This window comes from Haemorhous mexicanus, chromosome 2 (assembly GCF_027477595.1).
Source record: "Haemorhous mexicanus isolate bHaeMex1 chromosome 2, bHaeMex1.pri, whole genome shotgun sequence".
NCBI lineage: Eukaryota > Metazoa > Chordata > Aves > Passeriformes > Fringillidae > Haemorhous > Haemorhous mexicanus.
The window spans coordinates 26698355-26723994 of record NC_082342.1 but is presented as its reverse complement, the minus strand read 5'-3'; the positions used below and the strand labels follow the sequence as shown (position 1 = coordinate 26723994).

At 47.5% G+C, this 25640-nt stretch overlaps 1 protein-coding gene across 1 annotated transcript; it reads left to right on the top strand.

Moving 5' to 3' along the window:
- Window positions 1–4968: 4968 nt before the first annotated feature.
- DRD3 (dopamine receptor D3) lies at window positions 4969–19029 on the top strand. Its single transcript, XM_059838016.1, has 8 exons — window positions 4969–5081; window positions 6982–7071; window positions 7332–7623; window positions 12545–12657; window positions 13860–14002; window positions 15049–15245; window positions 16123–16468; window positions 17294–19029. Exons 3-8 carry the CDS (start codon window positions 7342–7344, stop codon window positions 17488–17490), a joined length of 1278 nt encoding a protein of 425 aa, XP_059693999.1. The 5' UTR covers window positions 4969–5081; window positions 6982–7071; window positions 7332–7341; the 3' UTR covers window positions 17491–19029.
- Window positions 19030–25640: the final 6611 nt, after the last annotated feature.

The window sequence follows — 25640 nt, the reverse complement described above, 5'->3', positions numbered from 1 at the left end:
TGCCTCATGAGAGGGCACGGCGAGAGCCCCAGCAGCACAGTTCCTCACAGAGCAGACAGGATCATTTTCAGTGGAAGGAAGGAGGGACAGAGGTAATGACTGCCCTGCTGCTCCACATGGCTTCTTGGCATGAAAATATGAGTGGGTTACTCCAAAAATCATAATGGTACTTTTGAAAATCGATGCCCTTTTTCTCACATGGATATTCTTCCTCTCTTACCTCCTGAAACTGCTTCATCTGGATGAGCCCCTTGGACTCCCTGGGCATGGTGCAGTGTGAAGATTGTGGGGAGACACCACAAGATGAGGTATGGTATTATGATCCTCTGGCCCCCTCCACAGCCCTTCCTCTGTCAGACATCGCTGCAGAAGTCATCCTCATCACTTTAAAACCCCTGTCTCCTCTCCTCACAAGCAGCAGCAATTGCCCAATACTGATGCAGAAGAAAATGGTGGCAGGATCCATCCTTCTGGTGACACGCTGCAAAACTGTGTTCTAACATGACCAAAATTTAATTAATGGGAAACAGGATCAAAACAGTGATTTTAGAGATGAATTTGGCAGGATGCTGGCTTTATCCAATCAGCCTGCTTTATGGGATACAGTGCCTGAAGTCACAATTCTGCCAAATAGAGAGAGCTCCTCTAAACCAGATTATGCCTGAGGTAAAGCAGAAGGAGGACTTGGACCTGAAAGTCCCAGTCTAATACTTAACCAGCAGATGAGAGAGTTATTATGCTACCACCCACCCTTGGAGTAAGAACGTTTTGCTAATCTATTGCAGATGCAATTTGCATGGCAAAAACTCCCTGTGGACTAAACCCACATCTCTGTGGGCTGTGCAGGTTTAGGATGCACCACCTTTTTCCATAATGCTGGCAGAGGAAACAGGGAAGGTAAGGCTGGGCAGAAGGGAATCAATATCAGCAGAATCTGAATCTCATATGAATCTTCTCTGACATGAGCTGTGGTAGCTTCTCTGAGGAGTCTGTACTGATGCTGCAAGCTGCTGTGCACAGATAATCCTGAAGCTGTCTGAGTTCCATTTTGGTCACCACTGTGAAAACAGGTGAGTTTTGTAAAAAATGTAAAGCTACTGAGGCCAAGCAGGCATATCCTGCTTAGATGGTATGGGTATGAATTAAAGTTTTGTTGGAAATTTGCAGGTTGTGCCAGCCAAAAAGATTCTGTTTACTTCACATCCAGCAGACAAGGTTATTTTCATGTCAGTGTAGGATAACTAGCTTGGCAAGAGTACCCAGGAGGTGTCTAATCCAGCATCCTGCTCCAAACAGGGTCAGCCATGAGGTCAAATTAGGGCTTTATGCAGTCAGGTATTGAAAAACCCCATGGATATAGAGTATTTTAACAATACTGTCACGAGGGCACCCTGGCTTGCAGGAAGTAGGATGGAGGATTTATTCCACCTGAGTGGCACATTTTAGACACTGCACCTCAAACACTGGCTGTAGTGACAGCAACTGTGGTGTGAAATCACAATAAATACAATTTGCAAACAATCCTTTAAGCTGCAGCAGTGGAGAGCATAGCAACCCAGCCAAAGATGGCAAAGTGAAGAGTGAGGAGCTTGGGAATCAGCATTAGTAGGGAAGGACAAACAGGTTCGGGAACTGGACAGGATGCTGAGACTGTGGCTGGAAACCAAAGGAAGAAACTCGAACACAGGCTGGAGAGACGCACAAGGGAATAGGGGTGCACAAACCCTCACTGGACAAACAGCATAGAGGAACATCGGGACTGACAGGCAAGGAGGTGGGGAAATGTTAAGAGGGAACACTGGCATTTATCCAAGTTATTTGAACTTTTTACCTAAGAGCTGGAGGGTACACAGGACTGAAAAGGAAAATTAAGAAGTTGGTGTTGGAGGTGAGCACAAAGAAACAGGTTGGGAATTAACCAAGTTTGGGAGCTACGGCACCTCTCCCCTTCCTGCACACAGGACAGAAAGCCTGTGAAGGAGTGGGAAAACCAGGAGTTTCAGCAATGCCTGTTGGCATACTCTTTCATTCTGAGGTTCTAACAACTTACTACTGACCTGTTTCTCTGCCTTGCTCCAGTGATACCATGATGTGACAACCAAGGCCTGCAACATGTCCAATGTTTAACAAGGGCAAATATACACCACACACTTGATTTTGGGGTAAGAAGAAGGAGAGAATTTTATGAGAAAGACCTTGCACTAACTACTGTATTAAAGAAGTTGTACTGTTAATAAAACCCACTGAAAATATCACAATCTAGATTGCTTATGCAATTTTAATTCAGCCTTGCCTCTGTGTGTGGTGCAATCTAGTCTAAATTAAATGATCACAAAGATTATTATCTTGTTCCACAAGACCTCTGCTGCAAAGCAGACACAAGAAAGTCATTATGTCCCTTCCCAAAGAGCTTCCAGTCTTGGGAAAACCAGACGAGGGGGTGTGAAGGGAGCCATTCCAGGAAGGAGGTGGGAAAGGAGTATTTAGGATAATGAGCTTCAATAGAACAGAAGCATTTACAACTAGATTATTTTTGGAGAATTATTTTTGGAGAATTTGGACAAGGGAAGCTTCCATGAACACCCTGTAGAAGCCTTCCAGTGCCTAAAGGGGCCTACAAGGAAGAAGGAGACAGACTTTTTCCAAGGCACCTAGCGACAGGACAAGGAGGAATGGCTTTACACTGAAAGAGGGTAGGTTTAGATTAGATATTAGGAAGATATTGTAAGGGTGATGAGGCACTGGAGCAGGTTGCCCAGGAAAGCTGTGAATGACCCATCCTTGGAAGTGTTCAAGATTGTAACTAGACGAGTTTCAAGGTCTCTCCAACCCAAACCAGTCTATGATTCTGTGAGTCTATGATTTTTTTCTTCCTAGAGTCAGAGTAATATTAAGAAATGAGATAAAAATAATTAAAAGCAAGAAACAAGTTTCACAAGGGAGACACAACTAGGGATCCACTGACACACAAGGCAAGGCAAAGGGAAAGTTTCAGCACTGGAAGATAAAAATGTGAAGCAAAACAATGGTCATTTTGTGGTTATAGCAGTGCACTTCCCCTGCTGCATCTCCCTTACCTTCAAGGAGGGCCAGGCAGTGACTCTTTATCGATCTGTGGTTAGCTGCTACATCGAACAGCTGACAGCAGCAAGGCCTGTTGCTGTCCAATCACCCTAGAGCCAGTGTGAGCACTTTGCCAGCCACACTCCTTTGGGAATTGGCCACAAACAAACTGCATTTAAAAACTGCTAAAATGAAGTTAAAATGCCTCCATCTCTCTGCCAACCCCCTGTGAGGAGTCATGTTCACTGGGCATCTGCACCCGGCCTGTGACTCACACAGTCCTCACCAGTCAGGAAGAGCATCATGGTGTGTGCTTCCCCCTCTGGCTTTAACCACACAAGTGTGGCTGTGTTGGACTCTTTCCAAGCTCACAACTAAAAAGCCTCTGCTGGACATGGGTAGGAGGACTTCCCCCTTCCTGGACTGCCCCAGACACTGCTAGCGAGTGCATTTCCCCAAAAGAGACCAGTGTGGTTCAGCTGACGGCAGAAGTTCAACTGTACAAATCTAATGTAAGCACAGTAAGTGTAGTCCATGTCACACCGTTTGGGGGCTCCCAAGGGAATGAAGGGGCTGGAGAGCCCTTCACGGGTCATTTGGTCTCATAGACTGGCAGCTATATCCTCCAGCAGGACACATATGCATATGTCACCCTAGGGACTGGGCAGTGACTCATCACACTCCTCCAGTGCCATCCACAGCCATGGGGCAGTCACAGCCTTCGGTAAAAGCAGTGGTGCTGATTAGTCCCATCAAAGCCTCTAGGGGCATTTTCACCATCCCCAGCCAGGATAAAGACGGTACTCTCACCCCTCGCACATGATGGGTATGAGGGCTTTCTACAGCACCTCTCCCTCCTACCACACTCACACACAAAGAGCTTAGCCTGCAAAGCTGCAGGTAGGAGAGATGATCCAGAAAGCCCAAGTTCCAAAACATCATTTTGAAATAAATTCATAAAAATAGGTAGATAAGCTCTGCTCTCCACAGGTACCCCTCTTTTCCTTGCCCACATACAAGCCAGCCTGTGGCCACTCTGACTTGTGGGTGCATAAAGAGGAAGGGCACTTTGTCTCCCCCTGCTAGGGCCACAGGTCATACAAGCGGTGAAGGGAAACCTCAGCCCTGCTGCTGAGCTTCCTGCACCCTCCTGACAACTCCCTGCAAGTCCCATTTGCTGCACCAGAGTGGGTGGTGGGCACAACCCAACCTCTAGAGAGAAGATCCACTGGCATCACTCGTACCCCAGTGACTACAGTCTGAGGAGAACTGTGCCTCAGAAGACTTGAACTCAGACCTCAAGGGAAGCCACATCGCAGAGATGTGGCTGGGTTTGTAGCCGTGCCCTGGCCATTCGTGCTGTGCCTACTGGCAGTGGTCCCTGGAGAAGGATGCTTCTCAATATTAGTATCATTTCCAACTTCCTCCTCACTTACGTGGACTCCTTCATCTCAGGTTTATGGTAGTTTTTTTAAAGATATATATTTTTTAAACCTCCCCCTTCTTAAAACCATCTCTGCTTTGATAATTTTTTTCAACTGGTTTTTGTTTTGTTTTGTTTATTTTAAGTGACAACTTTCTATCTGCTGGGCAAGCAGCCCCGGCCGAAGCATCTCCCCGCGTTCGGCCGCAGCGCCGGCGCTCCGGGCTCCCAGCTCCTCGCTTCGCCTCCCGGCAGGAGCAGCTTCATCCCTCAGCAAAGCACGCCCTTGCTGCGGACTCCGGCGCCAAAATTCGCCCAGACGCCTTCCGCCGCGCCCCTTCAGCAGAAGGGCAACCTCTCGGGCACCTGAGGAGGGCACGGGGAGCGCAGCCCCGGCCCCGCTGCCCCCTCGCCGGGCACCGCGGGGTCCCGGGGCAGGGGGCGGGCGGGAGGAGGTGGCCAGCCCGGTCCCGCCCCGCGGCTCCGCGCCGGGAAGGCGGCAGGAGGCAGCGGGTCAGGCCGGGAGTCAGCGGGACCGGGGACCAGGACCGGGACCGAGCTCTGCTCGGCGGCGGCACGGCCCGACGGGCCGGGGGTAAGTCCTGATTGCTGCCTCCCGCTCCCCTCCGGCCTGGTGCCGGCAGTCCCTTTTCCCGCAGCTCCCCGCCTCCCTCCTTGACCGGTTTGCCCCAGCCCCCGGCCCCCCGCGGCATCGCCGAGGCACTCGGCAGCCGGGCCCGGGGTCACCACGGGGAGCGGCACAGCTCCCGCTGCCCCTCGGGTGCGGGAGCCGCGCAACAGCGGGAGCTCCCGCAGCTGGAGATGAACCCAAAGCCACCGCCACACCTGGACCCCATGCTCGGACCCCGAACCCTTTCCCGCTCCTGGACCTGCCATGCGAGCCGGGACAGACAGCCGGACCCCTCCGAAGCGGAGACCCACGGGAGGAGCGTCCCTTTTCCCCCCTCCCCCCTCCCCCTGCCGTTCCCCACGTCTGCGACCCTTGTCCCCATGGCAGTTTGTCACCCCGTTACCCAGGGTGGTGGGTGTCCTGCCACCCCTCTATGAGAGTATCCAGGTACACTGGTACGTGCCTGGATTGGCAGCAGCACCCTGGCCAGGTGTGGAGTGAGCAGGATCGGGGGCGGGGGGGGGGGGGGGGCATTGAGGACAGTCCAGGGATGAGGGACCTGGTAGGGCTGGGACTGATCTCAGTAGGGAAGACTGACTTTGGGGTGAGAACCAAAAATAGTGCTCATGAATATAAGAAACAGAAGACAAGACAGGAAACCCACAGCAAAACTGTGTGTTGGGATGCCTTACGCCTTCTGGTTATGTATATTATTGGTGATGTTTTGTTCATTCCCTGCTCTGGCCGTGCTTATCACCTAGGCAGCTGCTTTTTCCAGCACTACAGTACCAGCCTTTCCTGGCTCCTGACAATACAGAATTCCCAGAGTGGGAACTGTGTCTGTGCAAGGGACACAGTGAAATGAATCCTGTCTTTGGGTGGCTGCAGCTCGACTGTTTATGAACAATCCTGGACCCAGCAGCAGCACTCATGCTACAAGAGATCTTCGTGATCCAGTGGAAAGCTTAGCTTCTTTGTCAGGGTCAGGCAGAAGAAAGATAGAGACAAGCACAAGCCATAAGAGATTGTTTCACCCCTGTTCTGAGGGGTCTGTGTTCACAAGACATGGGGAAGTTCAGTTTCCCTCTCATTCAACCCTTGCCCTCCCAGCTACAAAGCATCAGGGGAGAGTGGCAACAGTTTTAAGGATGAGTATATCCCAAGGGGTTGGAGCAATTTATACCCATTGCACAGCTGTGCATCACACATGCTGCTGTTCAAGGGGTGAGGTGAAACAGAGTAATATTTATACCATTGGTATTGCAGTGTTTTGTCCTTGCTTTTCATACCTGTCATACTGATGATGAGTTCAGCAACAGGAGCAGTAGCAAAGGGAAAAAAAAGATACAAGCCATTAAATGTCATGGAACAACCTCAGTACAGCAGCTTTCATATTTCTGGAAAAAGATCCTCCTCTTAAGTCAAGGAAAGGTAGGTTACTGAGAACAGACTTGAATCTATTGTAAGAAAAATAAATGCAGAGCACCCTGCAAGCATCTTTCCATTATTTCATCCCAAACATCAAGCTGGTTTGCTTTTCAGTACAGGAAGCATATCTTCTGGCCAGGCACGGAAAACACAGAGCACCGTATGGATGGAATGGGAACAGCACCAGCAGTCAACTCTTTACAAGACAGGCAAGGGTTGGGAGATGCTGCAGGAAAGGAGGAATTCTGGAGGTGGTGCTTGCTGCCAGGCTGCCAAGCACTTGAGTGTGTGAACTTATTGAAGATATTTTTTGATGAGAGAAAGAAGAGGATACTTTCCAGAAGAAAATATATAAGATCCAAATTTTGGCCAAGCCCTAGTATGTTTGGATTGCTGTGCTGGGTCTTGCTCATCATTTCAAATTGTTGTCTTTCAGGCTGCACTCTTGCCCAGCTGACTTATACTGTGGTGTGACTTTGGTGCTTCTCAAAACCATTGCCCACTTTCCAAACAGCTGCATTGGTTGGTAAGATCCACCTTTCACATGCACACAGGAGGTGAAATCTTACATTCTTCTCTTGGTTTAGATTCAGTGAAGAACAGAACAGACCAAGCAGGTCTTTAAGCAAAGCTCTGCCTGTATATGATCAGAAAAAATACCTTTCTGATTGGCTTGAAGGAGAATTCATACAGAAAGTATAAAAATCATACCAGTACCCAAAGGGGGTACTGTTTTCCACAGTCATTGCAGAGCTCTGATTTTCAGTCCTTTCTTTCTCTTTGCAGTGGCAGCCCCATGGCACTCTTCACCAGAGCTAGCAGCCATCCTAACGCAACAGACCCCATTCCCTGTGGGGCAAACAGCACCACAGAGCCTGAGCTGACCCATTCACACACCTACTACGCCCTCTGCTACTGCATCTTGATTCTGGCCATCATCTTTGGGAACGTGCTGGTCTGCTTGGCTGTGCTGAGGGAACGCACCTTGCAAACCACAACCAACTACCTTGTGGTGAGTCTGGCGGTGGCAGATTTGCTGGTGGCTACTTTGGTGATGCCATGGATGGTGTACTTGGAGGTGAGTACCTCTCAGGAATGATCAGCAGAATTTAACCACACCACTGCATGCGTGGTCACGTTCCTAATGAAGGCTGTAGCAACATGGAACGGCCCTGGAGCTGTCCTGCAGGCTGTGTACTGCTTGGGTGTGCTACATGGAATTATTAAAAAAAAGGTATAAGAGTGTGTCTCTCTGTGTGTGTGTGTGTGTGTGTGGGAAGCCATCCCAGAAAGACAGAATTAGACTCTTCAGTTTAATTGCAACTAAAAAATATTATTAAAAGTCAAGTTTTATTTGAGACTGGAATAGTCTATCAGCTCAAGTGCATTCCAGTCCTTAATGAAATCACATTATGCTTTGCATTAGAAAATACTTGGCACTCACTCTTGCTCTGGACAGGGTGGAACTGAGGCACATCTGTGGAGCAGCCTCTGCCCCATACAATGCCTTGGTCATGATTTGTGAGCACAACAGTAGGTCCATTTCCTAGTTGTGTTTGTAGACCCATTCAAGGCTAATTTCCATCTGTGGAGCTTGGATAATCAAAGCAGCTGATGCAAGAGTCATCCAGACAACAAAGAAAATAACTCATTCACATCCCAAATCCAAACTACCAATCCCAGCATTGCACAGGACTTCCTGTGGAGCTGGGCTCTAGGACTCCAGCAAGACTAAGATTTAAAAAACAGTCCAAAAAGCCCCAAAGTTTTTTCAATATTTGCTGCTGTTTATGGATCAGCAATGCCATCAATGAAGCAGAAATGGCATCATGCTTCACTACACCATGAGCCTGGAAATTGCCAAAAAATCATTCAGTCCCTAAAACTGTATAGAATACCTATTCATCTACTGAAGGTTTGCCAAACCAGACTTCAGAACTGGCCCTTATTTATGGAGAAGTTTAAGGTGGATGAATGCCTCAGATTTAAATGCTGCTTTATACTCAATTTTTAGAGTCATCAGTGGCCATGAAATGTGTTATTTTATCAATCATGCAAACAGAACTGTCTCTTTCTGAGAAATCTTTTGGGAAGGCTGTGACAGAGCAGCAACAGGAACATTTTATAGCCTCAAAATCCTCATCTCAAGGAGGTTTCTGTGCAGAAGTGCTACTTAGCAGTGTGTCTAGTAACATTCTGGAGGCCAGCATGTGGGTCTGACACACCAATGCTGCTGCTCTCTTCTTTACCGACCCCTGGTGCTGTGGCTGCTGAAGCTCACCAAAGTTTCCAGGACAGTGTCATCAGGGTATCCTCCCCACTGGAGTTTGAGGGCATTAAACACCATCATGCCATGTAGTCATTGCGTAGATGGAGGAGGACATGCAGCAGCATGGCTGGGAACACCCTCCTCAAGCTTCTCACAACATCCAGTTCTACCTCCAAAGGGGAAGAAAGCTTCAGGAGAAGGTTGTCACTGAGGTCCAATCTGCTGAGACCGTATGGGAGTCACACTTCTCCTCATCTTGTCTCTCACATAGGAGCAGTGAGACCTAAGCTGCTCTGTGAGCTCCAGGAGCTCTACTGGACTGGTGTCAGAGGGAGGACAGAGCTGAGTTATTGCAGCTCAGCAGTCCTGACCGCACAAGTGCTCCCACTGTGCAAACCCATGAGCAGCCATCCCACAGCTGCAGGAGCCTGCAGCAGCTGGCATCAGCTCTCAAGCACAGAATCCTTCAGGGACCCTGCTTAGATGCACCACTACTTTCATGCCTGCCATTTCCTGATGCAACTTGGTTTCCTACTTTCCAATCCATGGGCTCCTCAACACAGCATCATTCATATGTGAATTGTGGAGATTCTGTTGTTTATTCTAAGAATTCAGGAGAGTGGTGGATAAGAATAAGTTTAAAAAAATAAAAATAAAATTCATTAACTGGAAAGCTTCTTACAGAGTTTGGAAGTTAAAAATAATAACACCACAATTTTGTAGATAAAGCAGACTGGTCATCAAGGAAGATTAGATGAAAACCTAACCTGAATAGTCCATAGGGATCTTGAGCATTGTGTTTGACACAGCCAGGATTTCACCCTGGACATTCTTCTGCTGCATAATCACTGAGTGGTAATGAGAGATTGTATCAGCTCAGCTCTCTGTAGTTTGCTCTCATCAGCTGTAAGAGATCAATATTTGACCATCCACCTCACCCAGGTGGATGTGAGGATTCATTCAGTTAATACCTGGGATATCCTTTGAGATTCCTGAACAAAAAGCACCAGAGGGATAAAGAAGTACCCCGCCAGCACATGAAAACCAGGAATGCAGACTAGCAGGTTCTAGCTGTTGTAGCAAAGATGATTAGAACAGAGCAATAAAAGGAAGAGCAGAAATAGAATTTTAAAATTTTGAACAAGGCATATAATAAAAAGGCTTTTCTTCACTATTATATTCTGGAATAAATTCTGGGTTCGTATACCCCACAGGTAAATATTAACTACTTCACCAACTCCAGCAGAGCTACTCCCCATTTCAGAAGTGGCAGGTGGAAGTAAGAATGGGTTTTAAGCCCAAACATTTTGATCTGTCAAGCATACTCTTACACAAGCTGCAGTCTAGTATGCAGGTGGTGTGATCTGACAGCATCATCCTGAGAGGGCTCACTTCTGAGCCATCCCCACCAGCACCTTCTTCAGTTTTAATGGTTCACTTTCTTGAGCTCAGCATTTTATCATGCACAGGACCTTGGAAACTCCCTCAGTTAAGTGCTTGTTCATCTGCTGGGTTAGCAGCAGCTGGCTTTCATGTGAACACCTGCCACTGGCTTGGTGAAATATTCTTCAGATTCCACAGCTCACACAGAAACTGCATTGCTTTTTACCTCAAACTGCAGAAACATCCCTTACTGGGTCCCACTGCAAAGGCTTCCAGCAATTTTTTAATATATTTTGAGGTGGTCACTTAGTTCTCAAAATCTGAAACGAAAGTAAAACCAGTGTAGTGTTTCTTAGGAAGTTGAACCTACCTATTAAGGTCCCTAATCTCAGATGGACAGCCTTCAGACTGCATGTCTTGTAGCTCACCTAACTGTGTGGAAAAGCTCGGTGGTTTTGGTTTGACTTTTTCCCCTTTACTTACTTTTTTGTAAGAAAACAAAGGAGCACCACCATTATCAACAGAACTGGAGAAGAAAGCACAGTTCCTTTCTGCATTCTGCAAGCCAATTCCCATTTCCCTCCCCTGCATTCATTCAGGGTCAGAAGGGCTAATGGAAGACTGCCTCATTCAATACCTGATTTCTGAAATGTAGCAGCTGGGTCCAGCAGAGAACACCCTAAAGACACAGCTCACCTCAGCAAGTTTGTGTGCCCATGTGTGGGAATGCTGCCAATATCAAAACCATTTACATTTCTCAGTGTTATTTCTTAAATAATTCTCACAGAGTGAATTTTGTATTTGTACAAGTGCTTTTCTTTGCAGGCACTGCATGCTTGCTAGGCACCAACACTTGCAGGGTTGACCTAAGCAGCCAAGCTTACTCGTGGCACCCTCTCCAGTATGGTCTAGGATAGGTATTTTTGAATGGGTTTTGAAAAGCTCCTAGGATGGATCCTACATGGACTTACCAAGCAACTGGCTCCACTGTCCCACTGTCCCTGTAGTCAGAAAAGTAACCTTCATGACCAGTTTGCACCTTTCTTCCAGCTCATTCCTGTTGCTTCTTGTCCTCCCACCACACCACTGCTGTGAAAAACCCAGCTCCATCTTCTTAGCAACTTGCCTTCAACCTTTTCAATAACCTCCCACTAGGCACCAGAGGGCTGTTAGTCTCCCACCCCTCAAAGCCATCTCTTTTCCAGACTGAAAAGGTCCTGCTCCCTTAGCTAGTCCTCACAGCTGCCCTGGCCCCTATGGATTGTTTTGGTGGCTCTCCACTGAACTCACTCCTGTTTATCAATGTTTTTCCTCGACTGATGCCTCAAAGCCAGGTGCAGTATTCCAGATGTTGTCTAAATGTGAGCAGAGAGACCAGAAACTAGTGGCAGTTTCTGATTGCTTCCCAGGACCGAGATGAAACAGCAGGATCTACAGGGCCAAAGGCCAAAATCGAGGCTCTCTCCCAAGCATGGACTTTCCCCCTTTTTTCTCTCCTACTCCCCCATTCAGCACAGGACTGGTTTTTTTTTGCAGCTGAACAAGGAGGCAGCCTGCCCTCCATCTCCTACAAGGAGTGGGCACTGAGGCAGACCACCTCCCTCAGAATCAGGCTGTCATCCCAACCCCAAGGACAGCAGGGCCACCCAGTGCATGGAACATGCTTATCAATCAAAAAGGTCATTGTCAAGAACTTGATGCCTTCTCCATCGCTAAGACTAGCTGTGGCTGAGCTTCCACAATCACACACTTCAGATTAAAAATCCAAAACAACCAGAACAGCCTGGTAGCAACTCAAGCCCCTTTATCTGAGTAGCCTGTGAGCTCTCACTCAGATCTAATAATCAAAATCTGTAACTGAGATAAGAATTCAAATAAGGTTTTTGAGACGCCTCAGTCTCAGATCTCAGTTTCATACATAAATGCAAAAAATTTGCAGCACTTTTCCAGCTCGTTGCCTGCAAGAGCACTCTGGCAGCTAAGCTGAGAAAAACTTTCAGCCCTTAGATTTTCTCAGATAATCATTAATCAAAGGATAAATACAGTGATAGCAAATTTAAATCAATTTTTCATGCTAGGCCTTGAGAGAAGGGATAGCTGCTGTTTCTTCTCTTCTCCCTGCCTTCCTCTGTAAGAGCACATAAAGGACTGAAATTAAAATGAGGCTCCTTCTCCATGACCTACTGCTGTGTTATCTTGCACACAACACAGGTGCCTCAGTTTCCCTTTGCCCATCACTGTGGAGCCTCTCCAGATGCTGAGATACTTGGAGGAGAGCAGCTCCTCACACATAACTTGTCAGGACCTGGTGCAGAGCAAGGCTGACAGTTTTGTGTCACTGGTGCAGGTGACCGGAGGGGTCTGGACGTTCAGCCGTATTGGTTGCGATATCTTCGTCACCATGGACGTAATGATGTGCACAGCCAGCATTCTGAACCTCTGTGCCATCAGCATTGACAGGTGAGACACAGCAGCATCCAGGGGGACAGCCTGGATATGGGGGTCAGCCCTGTGCCCCAGTGAGGCAGGGACAAAGAATGGGGTGAGCACAGACAGCATCAGTGTCCTCAGGACAACAAACCCCTGAAGGTCTGTCCCTGCCACTCCTGCTGTTAATGTGGCTCTGCAAGAAGAGGTCTGCACTGGAGGTCAAGGAGACACAAGCAATAAAACATCCCCAGTAGATAGCCAACCACATCCTCAAGCTTGTTAAAGGCAAAAACCACAATTGGTCATCCAACTCCCATGAGTGTCAAAGAGGGTTTCTCCTTCTGGAGATCTCACTCATGAAGCTTTAATAACAAAATCCTGCCATATTCACAGACAGAGATGAAGATTATTGCTGTGTAATCTCAAGCTTTGCTCTGGTTTTCTGCATTTTTAAACTGAGCCTATTTTAAGCAATGCTGAAGGCTGGGAGCCAAAACCTTGGCACATGTGATCCTACTGGGACCAAGGAATGAGAGAAGGGAAAAATACTGCATGCTGTACCTTTGTAACGTGTAGTTCAAGGATAATAATGCATGGCAGCTCTCGGTGCTGCTTTGGTTCGGTGTTCCTCCATGGGAATCTGTATTCCCATTTCAGTTTGGCTCTGTCTGCAAGACACAGCCCCCAGGTTCTCTTAAAGATGACACTCCTGTGCCTTCCAAATCCCTGCCCTGCTGAGCTGCATCTCCTGGAGCACCCCAGCAACTGAAGGTCCTTGACAACCTGCCCCCAGGCAACACTCTGCCTGTCAGGCTAACACCAGACTAGGCAGCTGAGACAGAGTTTAGTAGTTTGTGGTTACTCCAGAGAGTGCTCTTTCACAGCAGTGCCCGTATAACTCTAGGGCCTTGAGGGTTAGGGATTTCCTGGGGTTTCTTGATTCATCAGGTAGCCCAAACCCTGTAGCTTTGCATGCTGTGAGCTCTGCTGAGCGTTTCTCTGCACTGCTGCCAACTAACTCTGATTTCCTCTGTTCCTCCCCGCAATGCCCCACGTACCATTTCTACAAATTGCTGATCCCATCATCTGATTTTCTCTGCTTTCCTCTTCTATTTCTTCACCACATTTACCATCATGTTCCCTGTGCTGCTTTCACTTCTCCTTTTAAAAACCTGGTCCTTTTCCTCCCTCCTTCCTCCACCTTCTCTTCCCGGAGCTGGTTTGGTCTGCAGATACACCGCAGTGGTGAAACCAGTTCAGTACCAGTACAGCACTGGGCAGAGCTCCTGCAGGAGAGTCTCTCTCATGATTGTGATAGTTTGGATGCTGGCATTTGCAGTGTCATGCCCTCTCCTCTTTGGCTTCAACACTACAGGTAGGTGATATCCTGAACAATAGCACGCAGGAGGGGTTGGCAGTGAAGCTGCCCTGTGTATGGCCAAGTAATTTAACATGGGTCTGCAGATTTGCCAAGTTACAGGAAGTTTTAAGGAACTGAAAACCACACTATGAAGGGAGAGAAATATCCCCATGTGTCTATAAACTTGCCATTTGCTTAGGCAGACAGTGGCTATCACTCTAAAGGGCAAACCTGCCTGCTCTTCTGCCAAATCAATGCCCATCAAGGTGTCCAGGTCTTCAGATGCCCAGCAAATAATCTCTGAGCACACATGAGAGCAAAACGTGCAGCACATACAGCACACCCACACCCACCAGACTTAATGGCATCTTGTGATACCAGCAGGTTCAGAAGCACAGTTTCAGCCTGATATAGGAACATTTCAAAACAGCAAGGATTGCGTATTAGCATTGCTTGTTAGAGACCTCCTTCCTATCCAGCTGGCTGTCTGCTTCCTTGACTAATCCCTTGAGGAGGGCAAACAACTTGGCCTCCACCTTGGAAGCAGGTTGGTCTTTTTCCTTTCCCTTAGCTAGGACAACACAATCTCCCTGGAGGCAGAGGAGCAGGGGAGCCTTCCTTCTCACTGAGTCACAAGCAGAAGCTTCTGCTCCCCATCCATCCTCTCTGCAGTGCTTGAGGCCAGAAAGGGATGGGAGTGGGAAATTCTGCTGCCCCCCCTCTGCCTCGTTCAGACGGATAGGGGTGAATGCACACTCTGCCTCTAGCCAGCTCAGAGGCTCTCAAAGGAATAGGAGAAAGGATGGGAATAGACATGAGAGAAGAGAAAAGAGCTGTTGGCCAGAAAAGCAGGCAGATGCATGCTTGCTAATCCTTGATGGCCCTGTGTTGGGTTCATCCTAAGCATCACTTAGGTAATTGGGTAAGCCAGAGCATAATCTGCACTCCTTAGACTGCCTTTGCCCCCAGCCACCTTTTGTCTCGCTTTGCCAACACACCAGAGCCTCCTTGTACTAAACCGAAATCAGCTCAGCCACTCCTCTCTCTCTTCTCCTCCCCAGGGGATCCCAGTGTCTGTTCCATATCCAACCCTAGTTTCGTCATCTACTCCTCTTTGGTGTCCTTCTACCTCCCCTTCATGGTGACCCTGCTGCTCTATGTCCGGATTTACCTCGTGCTCAGACAGAGGCAAAAGAAGCGAATCCTCACCCAGCAGGGCAGCCAGAGCGCCAGCCCCAAACCGTGTCATGCATACCAAGTAAGAGCCACATGAACCCAGTAGGAGCTGTCAAAAAGGAGAGGAATGCATCATCTCTTCTCCTCAAAGGGTTAAAACACAGAACAGAAAGCATAAGGAGGGACATGACATGTTTTCATCCCGTTCCTTGCTCATACACCATGATATTTGGAGGTGCAGAAGCTCCAGTTAAATCCTTTACAGACCCCTAGAAAGAGGATATTCCCTGTGTATCTCTGCCCTCTAGAAGTGGCAAGTAGAAAAGAGCACAGCCTGCTTCAGTATTTCTTCAGAGCAGGGTTTTCTCAGCCATGCATGTCTTCATTTTTTGCATAATTTCTTCATTTATTGATTTTAATGTCTTCATTTATTGATTTTTGCTCTATGAAGCTTCACTCTCAGGGCTTCACAGGCTTTAACATCTGTTATTAAAATAAAAAAATCCTCTGACAGACTTTAAGAGGTCAAAATACTCATGGTACATGCAACATTTGTTCCACTGACCTTTCTAGATGAAATATCTGCAACCATGGGAACCAAAACAACAGTTTGAAAGGAATTACCTGGTCATGCATATCCACTCCTTTTGCCCATTTTTGCACAGTGAAGCTACATTAAAAGGTTGGGGATGCTAAGGGGAGCAGGGCCAACACAAAAATACAGATAGGAGGTTAGCAGAGCAGGTATTCCTGCTTTTACTGTTCTCATACTTCTCCTTGGCGGGATGGAGGCAAAGTGTTGTCAACTGCTGGGTAACCCCTGGGTCAGTGCAGAGGACGTGGTGCAACATAAGAGGCAAGTGAGGCTAAGGATAACTCTTACAACTTCCCTCATCATCCTCTGGCCCAATGAGCAGTTTGGATGGTTTCCAGATCCTCTGTGGCATCATCTTTTGCAGGAACACATGGAGAGGAAAGCTTTGCCAAACAGATGCCAAGGCACCTTTTCCCCCTGTCTCTCGCTCAAATGCACGGGCCAGGAGATGTCTACAAAAAGGAGGTTGCTCGCTGTCTTCAGCCTGCAGCGATACCGAAGCTTCTGCCACGAGGCATCGCTCACCAAGGCACCAGGGACTACCCAAAGCAGGAGGTGGGAAGAGAGGAGGAGGAGCACAAAGCCGGCAGTGGAGGTACGGAGGCTCAGCAATGGTAGAACCATCAGCAGCTTGAGGCTGGCCCAGCAGCAGCCCCGACTGATCCAGCTGCGGGAGAGGAAGGCTACACAGATGCTGGCAATTGTCCTGGGTGAGTGAGAGCCATTCTGCCTGTGGGGTGCAAGGGGTGATGGTGTGGGACTTCCAGGAGCACAGAACCCCCTAATAACAATATTGAGATTTTTAAAAAAAATGCAAGCTGGGCCTTGGCTTCAGCTGTTACTCCTTCACAAACTCAGGAGAGACAGTAGTGGGACATTTAGGGATCTAGAATAATGCTCCCAAATGTTGAGAGCCACATATGTTAGTGTTTTATTTACTATGTTTTGCTACTCTCATGTTTAAAATCAGTGGCAAACAAGCCCTACTAGAGGGAGCAATAGCCAATACCTTTGCTTTTCCTTTTCCTTTGTTTTACTATTGCAAGGCTGGTATAATCCTAAGTTTCCATACATGCAGAGGCTCTTAAATCTGATTACAAAAAGGGAAACTGAGGCAAGGAGCCACAGAGGACCCAGTTCATACAGCTGGGTAGAGAAGCCAGGAGACTGGTGTCCCTGTCACCTGCTGTGGTCACCAGATGCACTGATCCCCCCCATTAACTCAGTAGTAGCAGGAAAATAAAGCAGCCCTCATCCTAACTGATTAAAGCAGCTGAAGCTTTCCCTCAAAGTTGTGGCCACTTGCTTTTGTCTCTCATCAGACCACTTCTGAAGCCCCATACATTCACAAAGCTGGTCTCAAGGAGCCCAAGCTTTTGCCAAATCCCTCTATGTCAGGAATAAACGTGGCCTTCAGTGTTTAGGAAATAGAGAAATAGTGAGGGGCTGGAGAGAGAGGTCACCAGTGGAGGCCCCTTTCCAAATAGTTGCTGCTCTAAACTCACGGATTGTTTTCTGCCTCTCTCTAAACCCAGGGGCATTCATAGTCTGCTGGCTGCCTTTCTTCTTGATTCACATCCTCAATGCCCACTGCCCGTCCTGCCACGTACCTCCAGGGCTTTACAGTGCCAGCACCTGGCTCGGGTACGTCAACAGTGCCCTCAACCCCATCATCTACACAACCTTCAACACTGACTTCCGCAAAGCCTTCCTCAAGATCCTCTGCTGCTGACCGTGGGGCCACACCGGGCTGCACGGGTCTACAGCAGCCCCCTGGGAGGAGAAGAAGACAGGGACAAGCCAGTGAGTCCCTCAGCGCTGGACACAGCCCTGAGTGTGCATCAGATCAGCCACCACAGTGCATCACTCCTGGGAGCTGACAGACTTGCAGGGCACGTGCGACCCAAACGCAGATGGCATCCCTCATCTCTGCTGCCTAGATGCTGGAAATGCATTTGCCCTCCCACAGCTGGAACCTCAGCCTGCAGGAGGCACCCAGCTCATGCACAGCAGTCCTAGTAGGAGGACAGAACTTGACTTCTTTGATAAGGATCCTGATCTCTTCAGTCAGGAACCAAGAGTGAAAATTGGACAAGGAAACTTAGAAAAGGAGCACTGATAGAGAAATAACAACTTTCCTGTTGTTTCCATCAAAAGGTTTGCCTGTAAAACTGGGTCAGTCTAAGTGCTTGAGAAAATCACCCTAGCTGTAAATGAAATCTTCCCTTTTGCTGCCAGCTTCTATTTTACTGCTCCTTGCAAGGTAGAGAGGTGGCTGCTCTCCCTCTGGTAGGTCAGCTCGCATGACAAGTGCAACATTACCCCAGGGTCCCCTCTCCTCCTGACCCAAGGACCAGTGATAGATTGTCCACTACTTAACTACCACACACCCCAGTGATCTACTGGGGCCACCAAAAGAACAAGGCTCTTTATAGCTGCCATAGTTTCAAACCTGTTTTTTCAGCTGGTTGCATGCACCCTGTCTCCAAACTTGTTCACAATTTCCTTGGAACCAATCTTCACCTGTGCTCCTTTCCTGACAGGAGCACTGCTAGATTTAGGGTTTGTACCACTTGGCTGCTGCAATAACTTCCAGTTACAGCCCATACCTGGGGGAGAGCTGTTTCATAACATTCCTCCCTGTAAGAATGGACGTTTGCCTTGGGATCAGCCCCAGGACTCTCCCTGAGGCCCCTTGCCAATACTCTTGTCCTCACATATGGCATCTGTATATCCCAGCAGCCAGGAGCTGGCCAAATACAGCCTGGCCATGGTCTCCTTTCCTAGCATCTCCAGAAAAAAACAGACAAGTCCTGATGTACCGTAAGCTGGTCTCGAATCAGGGCATTCTAATGCTCTTCCCCTCATATAGACAAACCTGGCATGGGCCAGAGAGCCTCAACTTGGTTCTCCCATTTTGCCCCCTTGCTGTACTGGATCAGAGGCTTCAGCTCTCACTGCCAGGACATGGCTTAGTTGTGCTGTCAGCCATGCTCGTTTGATAGCTTTGGGCATAACTCTGTGTGCTGCTCCTGCCTGTGTTCATGCCACAGCTTCTCCATCTGGGAGGGGCTTCCTTTCCTTCCTGATATGAAGCCAAAGCCATTGTTCTCTGCCTCCAGAGCACCTACCAGAGCTCTAGCTGCTGCTTTGGTTTGTCTGGGTTTTGGGAGGAGGATCTTGTGGAGAGCATGTGTCATTTGCCGGGCCAGGTGCCCTCCATACTGCATTGTAACTGCCTTAACCCAATAAAACACAAGTGTAATTGGAAGTTTTGGTATCTTAGTAATTAATGTACCTCCTTCTATAAGCCTTTTGTCATCCGTAGTCCTCTTAACACTTTCCCTGTAAAAAATCATCCACATGGACACCTGCAAGAAGTCTTTATTATTACTTGCATTTTCCTTGCAACTGGGAAAGAAATCAAAGGCTGCTGTAAGCACTTCCAGCAGATGAATTCTGGAAATAGAGTTTGCCAGCTATGCCAGGCAGACATGCAGTAGTGTTACTCCATCTGCTCAAAGATGCTGAATAGCATGGGAGGCACTCAGCACACAGGGTGGAGGAGGTATGAATCAAATTAACCAACCGTGGACAGATTTCCACTCAAGTAATTCTCATTAAGATGCTTCATAACAGAGATCACCAGTCCAGTTGCTTTATATAAAAATTGTCAGAAAGGAGGAAATGAAAAGAAAGATCTTTTAAAGGATGACTAGGTCCATTTCAAGACCTGGCCTAGCATCTCTCAGGGGTCAGTTTGATCTTACTTGAACTTGAACAAGTTCTTCAAGGAGTGATCCCCAAGATTATTCAGGATAGAGGTAAGAACAGGAGGTGTGACAGAAAACTAAGCAGCACTTTCGTGTCCACACAATTACAAATATTCAACTCGGAACTAAAATAATCTCTGGCTCCTCCTCCATCAAGTGCTGCTTGAGCACCATGCCCAGTTTTCCTCTGTCAATATGATCATAGGTGATCCTTTAGAAAATGCCAAGGAACAGAAGCAATTACAGGCGCAAGCAGTTGATGCCTCTCCACCCTCTCCAGCAAGCCAGAGAGATTGCTGAGGGCCCCCCCCAGGATACACCCCCACTCATTATTTACAGCCGAGTAATCTGCATTCTCCTTTCCCAACTGCTCAGTGTCTCCTACTAACCTTAATTTTCTACATTTTCCTCCTTGGTGTTTTGTTTTCCCTGCCTCCACAACTGGCTGGGAGAGGTGAGCTGTGACACTATGCTCTGCGTTCTGTGGGGACTCATTTACATGCTGATATTCACATTTGAAGAGCCTTCGGATAATGCAGAGACCTGCAGAGAGGAGAAGGGAGCTCGGATGCAGCCACAGGTCACTGTGGCAGCCAGGGCTGGGCAGGTGTGCAGATGCAGCACGGGGCCCTGCAGGCTGTGCTCAGCTCCACCCTGCTCCACCAGGCAGCTGCAATGGGGCACCTCAGGGCCCCTGTGCTGGAAGACATCTGTAAACGGGAGAGCAGCCAGGAAACAGCTCCACCGTGGCTGAGGAGAGTTAAGACCCTTTGGAGGTGAAGGAGAGCTGGCAATACACGCTGATCGGCCCCACCCCCCACAAGGTACAAGGCAGCCATCCAAGGACTGCCTGTCTAGACACATTTACAGCACGCCTGAGAAACGGACTGAAAAACACCATTTATCCCCTGCATCCACCATCTCCCAGCTCACAGAGCCATGGGCTATGGCTCAGCTGCAGGAACCCAGATGAATGAGCCACTGAGCCCACATATCCCACAGTTTGCTATTCCACTGTTCCAGGGGCTCCCCATTTGTGACAGATGTGCCACATGTTGCATGTGTTAAACTTCAGGTCTAGGACCAAAACCACAAGTTACCCAAGTTACTAAAATCCTGAGTCATGCCAGACACTGAACTGAAGCCATCCAGAGTTAAAACCAAAAGCTCTTATGTTGAGTTTTACACTGTAAAATACAAACAGAGAGGAAACCATAAAACACTCTGCCTTGTCAGAGGCACAACAGGCACCAGATCATGCAAGAATCTTTAAGCAGAAGAGCACAAAGGTTCATGGGGCAGAAGATAAAACAATCTTCCATGAGACAAAAGCTGATTCCTGAAAAAGCAAGGAATTTATGGAGGAGGTAGGTTTCACCTGCCATGACAGACCAGTGCTCTGCAGGTGACACTGCTCACTGAGTATTCTGCAGGCACCTTGCAGCAGCTGTTGGACGTGTTGTTTTAACAGTCCCAGCTGCAGATATTAAAATCCACATTTGCCAGACTACAAGGACAAAGCAAAGCCATGCAGAAAAATCTCACTTCTCCAGGTAACCCTCCTTAGATCTCTTAGGGGCTGGCCTGGCCTGGCCAAATACTCAGCTGAGCTCAGCTGGACCCTACTGTGGGGCTAAGCACAGGGAGCTTCCCCCTTGGGAAGAGAAGGGAGTGCATCTGGAGTCTGCCTCTCTGAGGGGAACTGGAGTGGCAGGGGGTTCCCTGTTCCCACTGGGGTCAGCACAACCTCCTCAGGATGGCAGCTGCCCTGGAAGACAGAGCTTAGCTGCAGCTTATTGCTGTTGCTGATGTTTTCTGAAGAATGTCTAATCAATGCTGGCATTTCAAGGCAGGATCAACAGCCTGCAGGCTGCTGATATGGTGACACTCAGAAAACGACAAATAGGAATTGTGGACAACCCAGAGGACAGCAGTAGCAATCTGATTAGTTTCAGTTAAGTGTGTGATGATTTGGTCATAAAGCGACAAACCCTGGCTGTCAAATACACCTGGCTCATCAGTTCTTTCTCTGACCAATGCAAGTATCCCTAATCTGCATGAACCTTTGAATGAGCCACTGAAGTGCGTTTTTCCTTATCTAATTATGATAATGAATTCATATTCACATAACAATGTAATCTCCTGGCAGTATTTTGCCGCCTGACCTTCTTCCTTATGAGCAAAGGAAGGCTCACAAGACTGTAGGAATTTCAAGGTGTGAGGGATTCAAAACTGTACTTCTTCAAAGTCAGCATCAGCTGGTAAGTACCTCTAGCTGAATGACATTGAACAGGATGTAGAAGATGCATCCCAGACCAATGCTGCCTTTCAATCTCAAAAGCCACTGATCCAGTTATTTTCTATTACTCCCCAAATAGTCAATCTTAAGACATAGCAGTGACCCTTCTTGTTATGCTTTTCTGACATTACTCATGCCACCTTTCCTTGGTTCCTTACTGCCTCAAGTGTCAGATCAGGAGTCCACCAGCTCTGATGCCAACCACACCTTTCTTCAACAGGGATACATTTTCTCTGAGGCCCAGGTCAGGAATTCTCCTGAGCTTCCTTCGTGATTCTGGGAATGAATCTCTTCCTGCCAGACACTGGTGTCATCCCTGAATGCCTCTGGAAATGTGAGGCAAAAAAACCCCTTGGGGCCAAAGAAGAAAATGAATATAATTAAAAATTAATTTCAGTATAATGATTTAAGCATCTCAGTGAGAGAAGAATTAGGCTTGTTGTATCTTTGGTGATGTGGGGAAGACCTTTCCGGCTTCCTGCCCTGGGGATTCCTGTCAGTTTTAATAAGTTTTACTGCACAGCTGTGAGCATGGCAAATTGAACAGCCCAAATAAAGACCACTTTCCACCAGACAGAAGCACAAATACTGAGGGAATCACATTTCTTTCTTCCATCCTATTTCATGGCAGAAGGGCTGTGGCGCAGGTGGACTGCTTACGTTGCTCTGCCTCAGGTGAGAGGCAGCAGCACTTCTGTCTCTCTGTGGGGGTGAGGTCAAGGGACATGAGCAGATGGTTGATGCTCCAGGACTCCCTTGAATATTTGTGATGGCACTGGCTGTGGGCAACAGGGGAGCCAGGTACCAGAGTTGAGTCCAACACTAAGTATCTCTTTCAGCCTCAGCTCTGAAGGCCACCAGCATTACTCTGTGGCCTTTTGGCTTTTTGCAGCCATTCCTGACTTCCCAGAACCACAACAGAACGCTTCTGCCTTCTCAAGATGCGCACAAAACAAGGGATGGGAAAAGGCACGTGCCAGTAGCTTCTGCAACTTGATGTTGGCAGTGCTACCCACAGACATACTGAACAACTCCCACTACTTTTTTTTGCTGGCCTTACCAAATCCTAATCATCCTGTTTGCCTATGTTCCTTCCTCCCAGACATTCCATCTCCTGTTCCCTTTCTTGCAGAGGCTGCATCCCTTTAAAGGCTTCAGCTTCCTGCCAGTCTGTTCTCTCATCCCAGTTCAGCTTTGTCTGAGGAAAGCATCTGGCTTTCCTAAGGGCTGGTTTCTTCAGCTGTTTTTCAGCACATAGTACCACTAAAGTTGACATTACTTTGTAGATGGTTCCATTCTGGCCCAGGAAGGGCAGTATAAAAAAGCTCAAGACAGATTCATAGACTCTGCTCACTTCCTGCAAGATGCTGGCTGCATCAATACCTCCCCTGATTACCTCATCAAAAGGCAAACCAGATGTTCTCCTGTGGAAGGAGGGAGCAGCGAGCACAAAGCATTGCTACAAAGCCACCTTCGTGTCATGCATTGCAACACATCCACCAGCCCAGAAAGGCAGCCAGCTGAAGAGCACGAGGTGTCACACACAGAGCACAGGAATGGGTCTAGGAACTCTGGCCAAAGGACCTTGGAACCCTCCTTTCTTGGTGAAAGTTTGTGCTGGGCCTTGCATATAAGGGCCATAGTTTTTAGGTCTTTTCTTGATCAGCACTCTGCAAATCAATCAACTCTGCACGTAGGGGCAGTAAGATACACCTTGTCCAGCAGAGCCTCTGGCATAAACCACTGCCATTGCCTCTCCCAGTGCTCTGGCCACTCCCTTGAGCCAGAAAATGCTTTACATAGTAGCAGAAGCATAGGGAAGACAGAAGGCTGGTTAATCCGGAGCTGTCTGGCAGATCCAAATGCCTTTATTTATAATTCCTTTACCTTTAGTCCTCGCTTAACAGATTCCTAGATTTTCAGGCTTTAGAAGCTTGAAATAATCCTGGTTAACCACATAGCCCCTTCTCATCCAAAACTGCTTCCCAAAGAGCTCTGCAAGATGTTCAGACACACAAATAGCTGAGAACAGAGCAGGCTTTCTCCAAAGATTTTGTAATGATGGGCAGTAAGCAAGGCCAGGAGCTGGAGGAGCTGTGTCAGCATGACAGAGCATCCCACTATGTTACACCTTCATGTGACCAATGTAATTGAAAAATACAAACAACTGATGTAGACTAAACCAGGCAGTTCATCATCACCTCATTGTGAGGCAGGAAAGGTGTTGCTTTTCCAAGTCAATATGTTCCTAGGGAGGAGACTATACTGTGACAGACACCGCTCACATCGGCATCATCAACAGGGAAGAAAGAACATTTTGCTACACCATTTTTGTGCCAGCACCGGCTTTACCAGTCTAGATCCAACGTCTTGGAGGGATTTAAATTCATTCTCTTTTTGTTTGAAAAGTCCTGTCATGCCTACAGAATGTGCATAAGAAAGGATGGTAACGTGCTTGAACATCTTTAAGAGTCCGAAAGAGTGCTGCATTACCGGAAAGAGATGAGGTCCCTAGCGAATGCTGTAGATCACTCCAGAGTACTACAAACAAAACCATGAAACTGGCCTGCACCATCATCTGTTTCATGCATACCTTCCACATCACAGAGGAAACAGCTCTGAAATTACTGAAAGAACAGTTTAAACATTTTATTGGAGCCCTTTGTCTGCCACCTCAGCTTGTGAATCAAAAACCAACAGGGCTTGGGATGAAGAAAACATAAAGCTCCTCAATGCTTAAAAGCACCTCTGAAGCACACCTGGAACTAAATTTTCTATGCATAAAAATCCCATGAAAACCCGCTGGACCTTATAGATGTAGAAATAAACTGAACACCCTGCTGGAACATTTCCAGTCTTAGGCAGCTCCGGTGATCCTGTAGAGCCACAGAGCAGACCTAGAAACTGTCAGAGAAGGCTGGAGATACACTGTGCGTGTCTTGGACACTGTCCTAGTGATTTACAGGAGGAGGGGGGGGAAATTACAACCCTGAAGGAAAGAAGACTTTTGTGTAATACCACAATTTGATTTTTTTTCCTTCACACACTTCAAAGCATACCTTTGAAACTGCTAAAGAGTCTGCAACATTAAAATAGCTCAGGAAGGAGGATGTTACTGAGCAGAATACTGATGAAGTGGTCAGAAAGACACAGGCCTTTACATGAGGCCCTGACAGTTATTCTCATCAGCGTGAAAGGTTTTTCTTTATTAAGGGGAAGATTACACTAAAGGTTGCTAAGGAAAAGATATTCAAAGGGCTAATGTTTTTGTAACACACCATCTCTTTTGTATTCTGCGCTGCTCGTTTATATTCTGCCCTTTGGGGATGGATGGCAGTCAAGGATGTTTTTGCAGTCTTCTGTGCTTAGTGAAGTTAATTTAGCACAGACATTTTTCCACTCCTTATTAATTTCAATTTTCACTTCTCCATGGAAAGTTTAGCTTTCTTCATGCAGTTTTCATCCCCATATTAGGGCAAGAATTCTGTTTTTGAAAGAAATTCAGATCTTTGCCTGGAAATAGATTTAAAAACCTTCTAAGTTATCATGAAAAATGTTGCTTTTTTTTTACGGTGTGAACTAAGAGGACTGGTATGTTGAGAAGTTGTATAAATACAACACATTAAGATGGTTTCAGGGTTAGTGATGTTTGTGTTTGTTAGATACTGAATGATGCAGCTGGTCAAATTCTGCCCAGTATGAAATGGTTTGTTTTGTGCAGCCATGGTACCCAGGTGCATATAAAAGCTAACCAGAGAACTGTAACAGGAAAGCCTAATGGGTAGGACTGGGAAAAAACCATAACTCAGC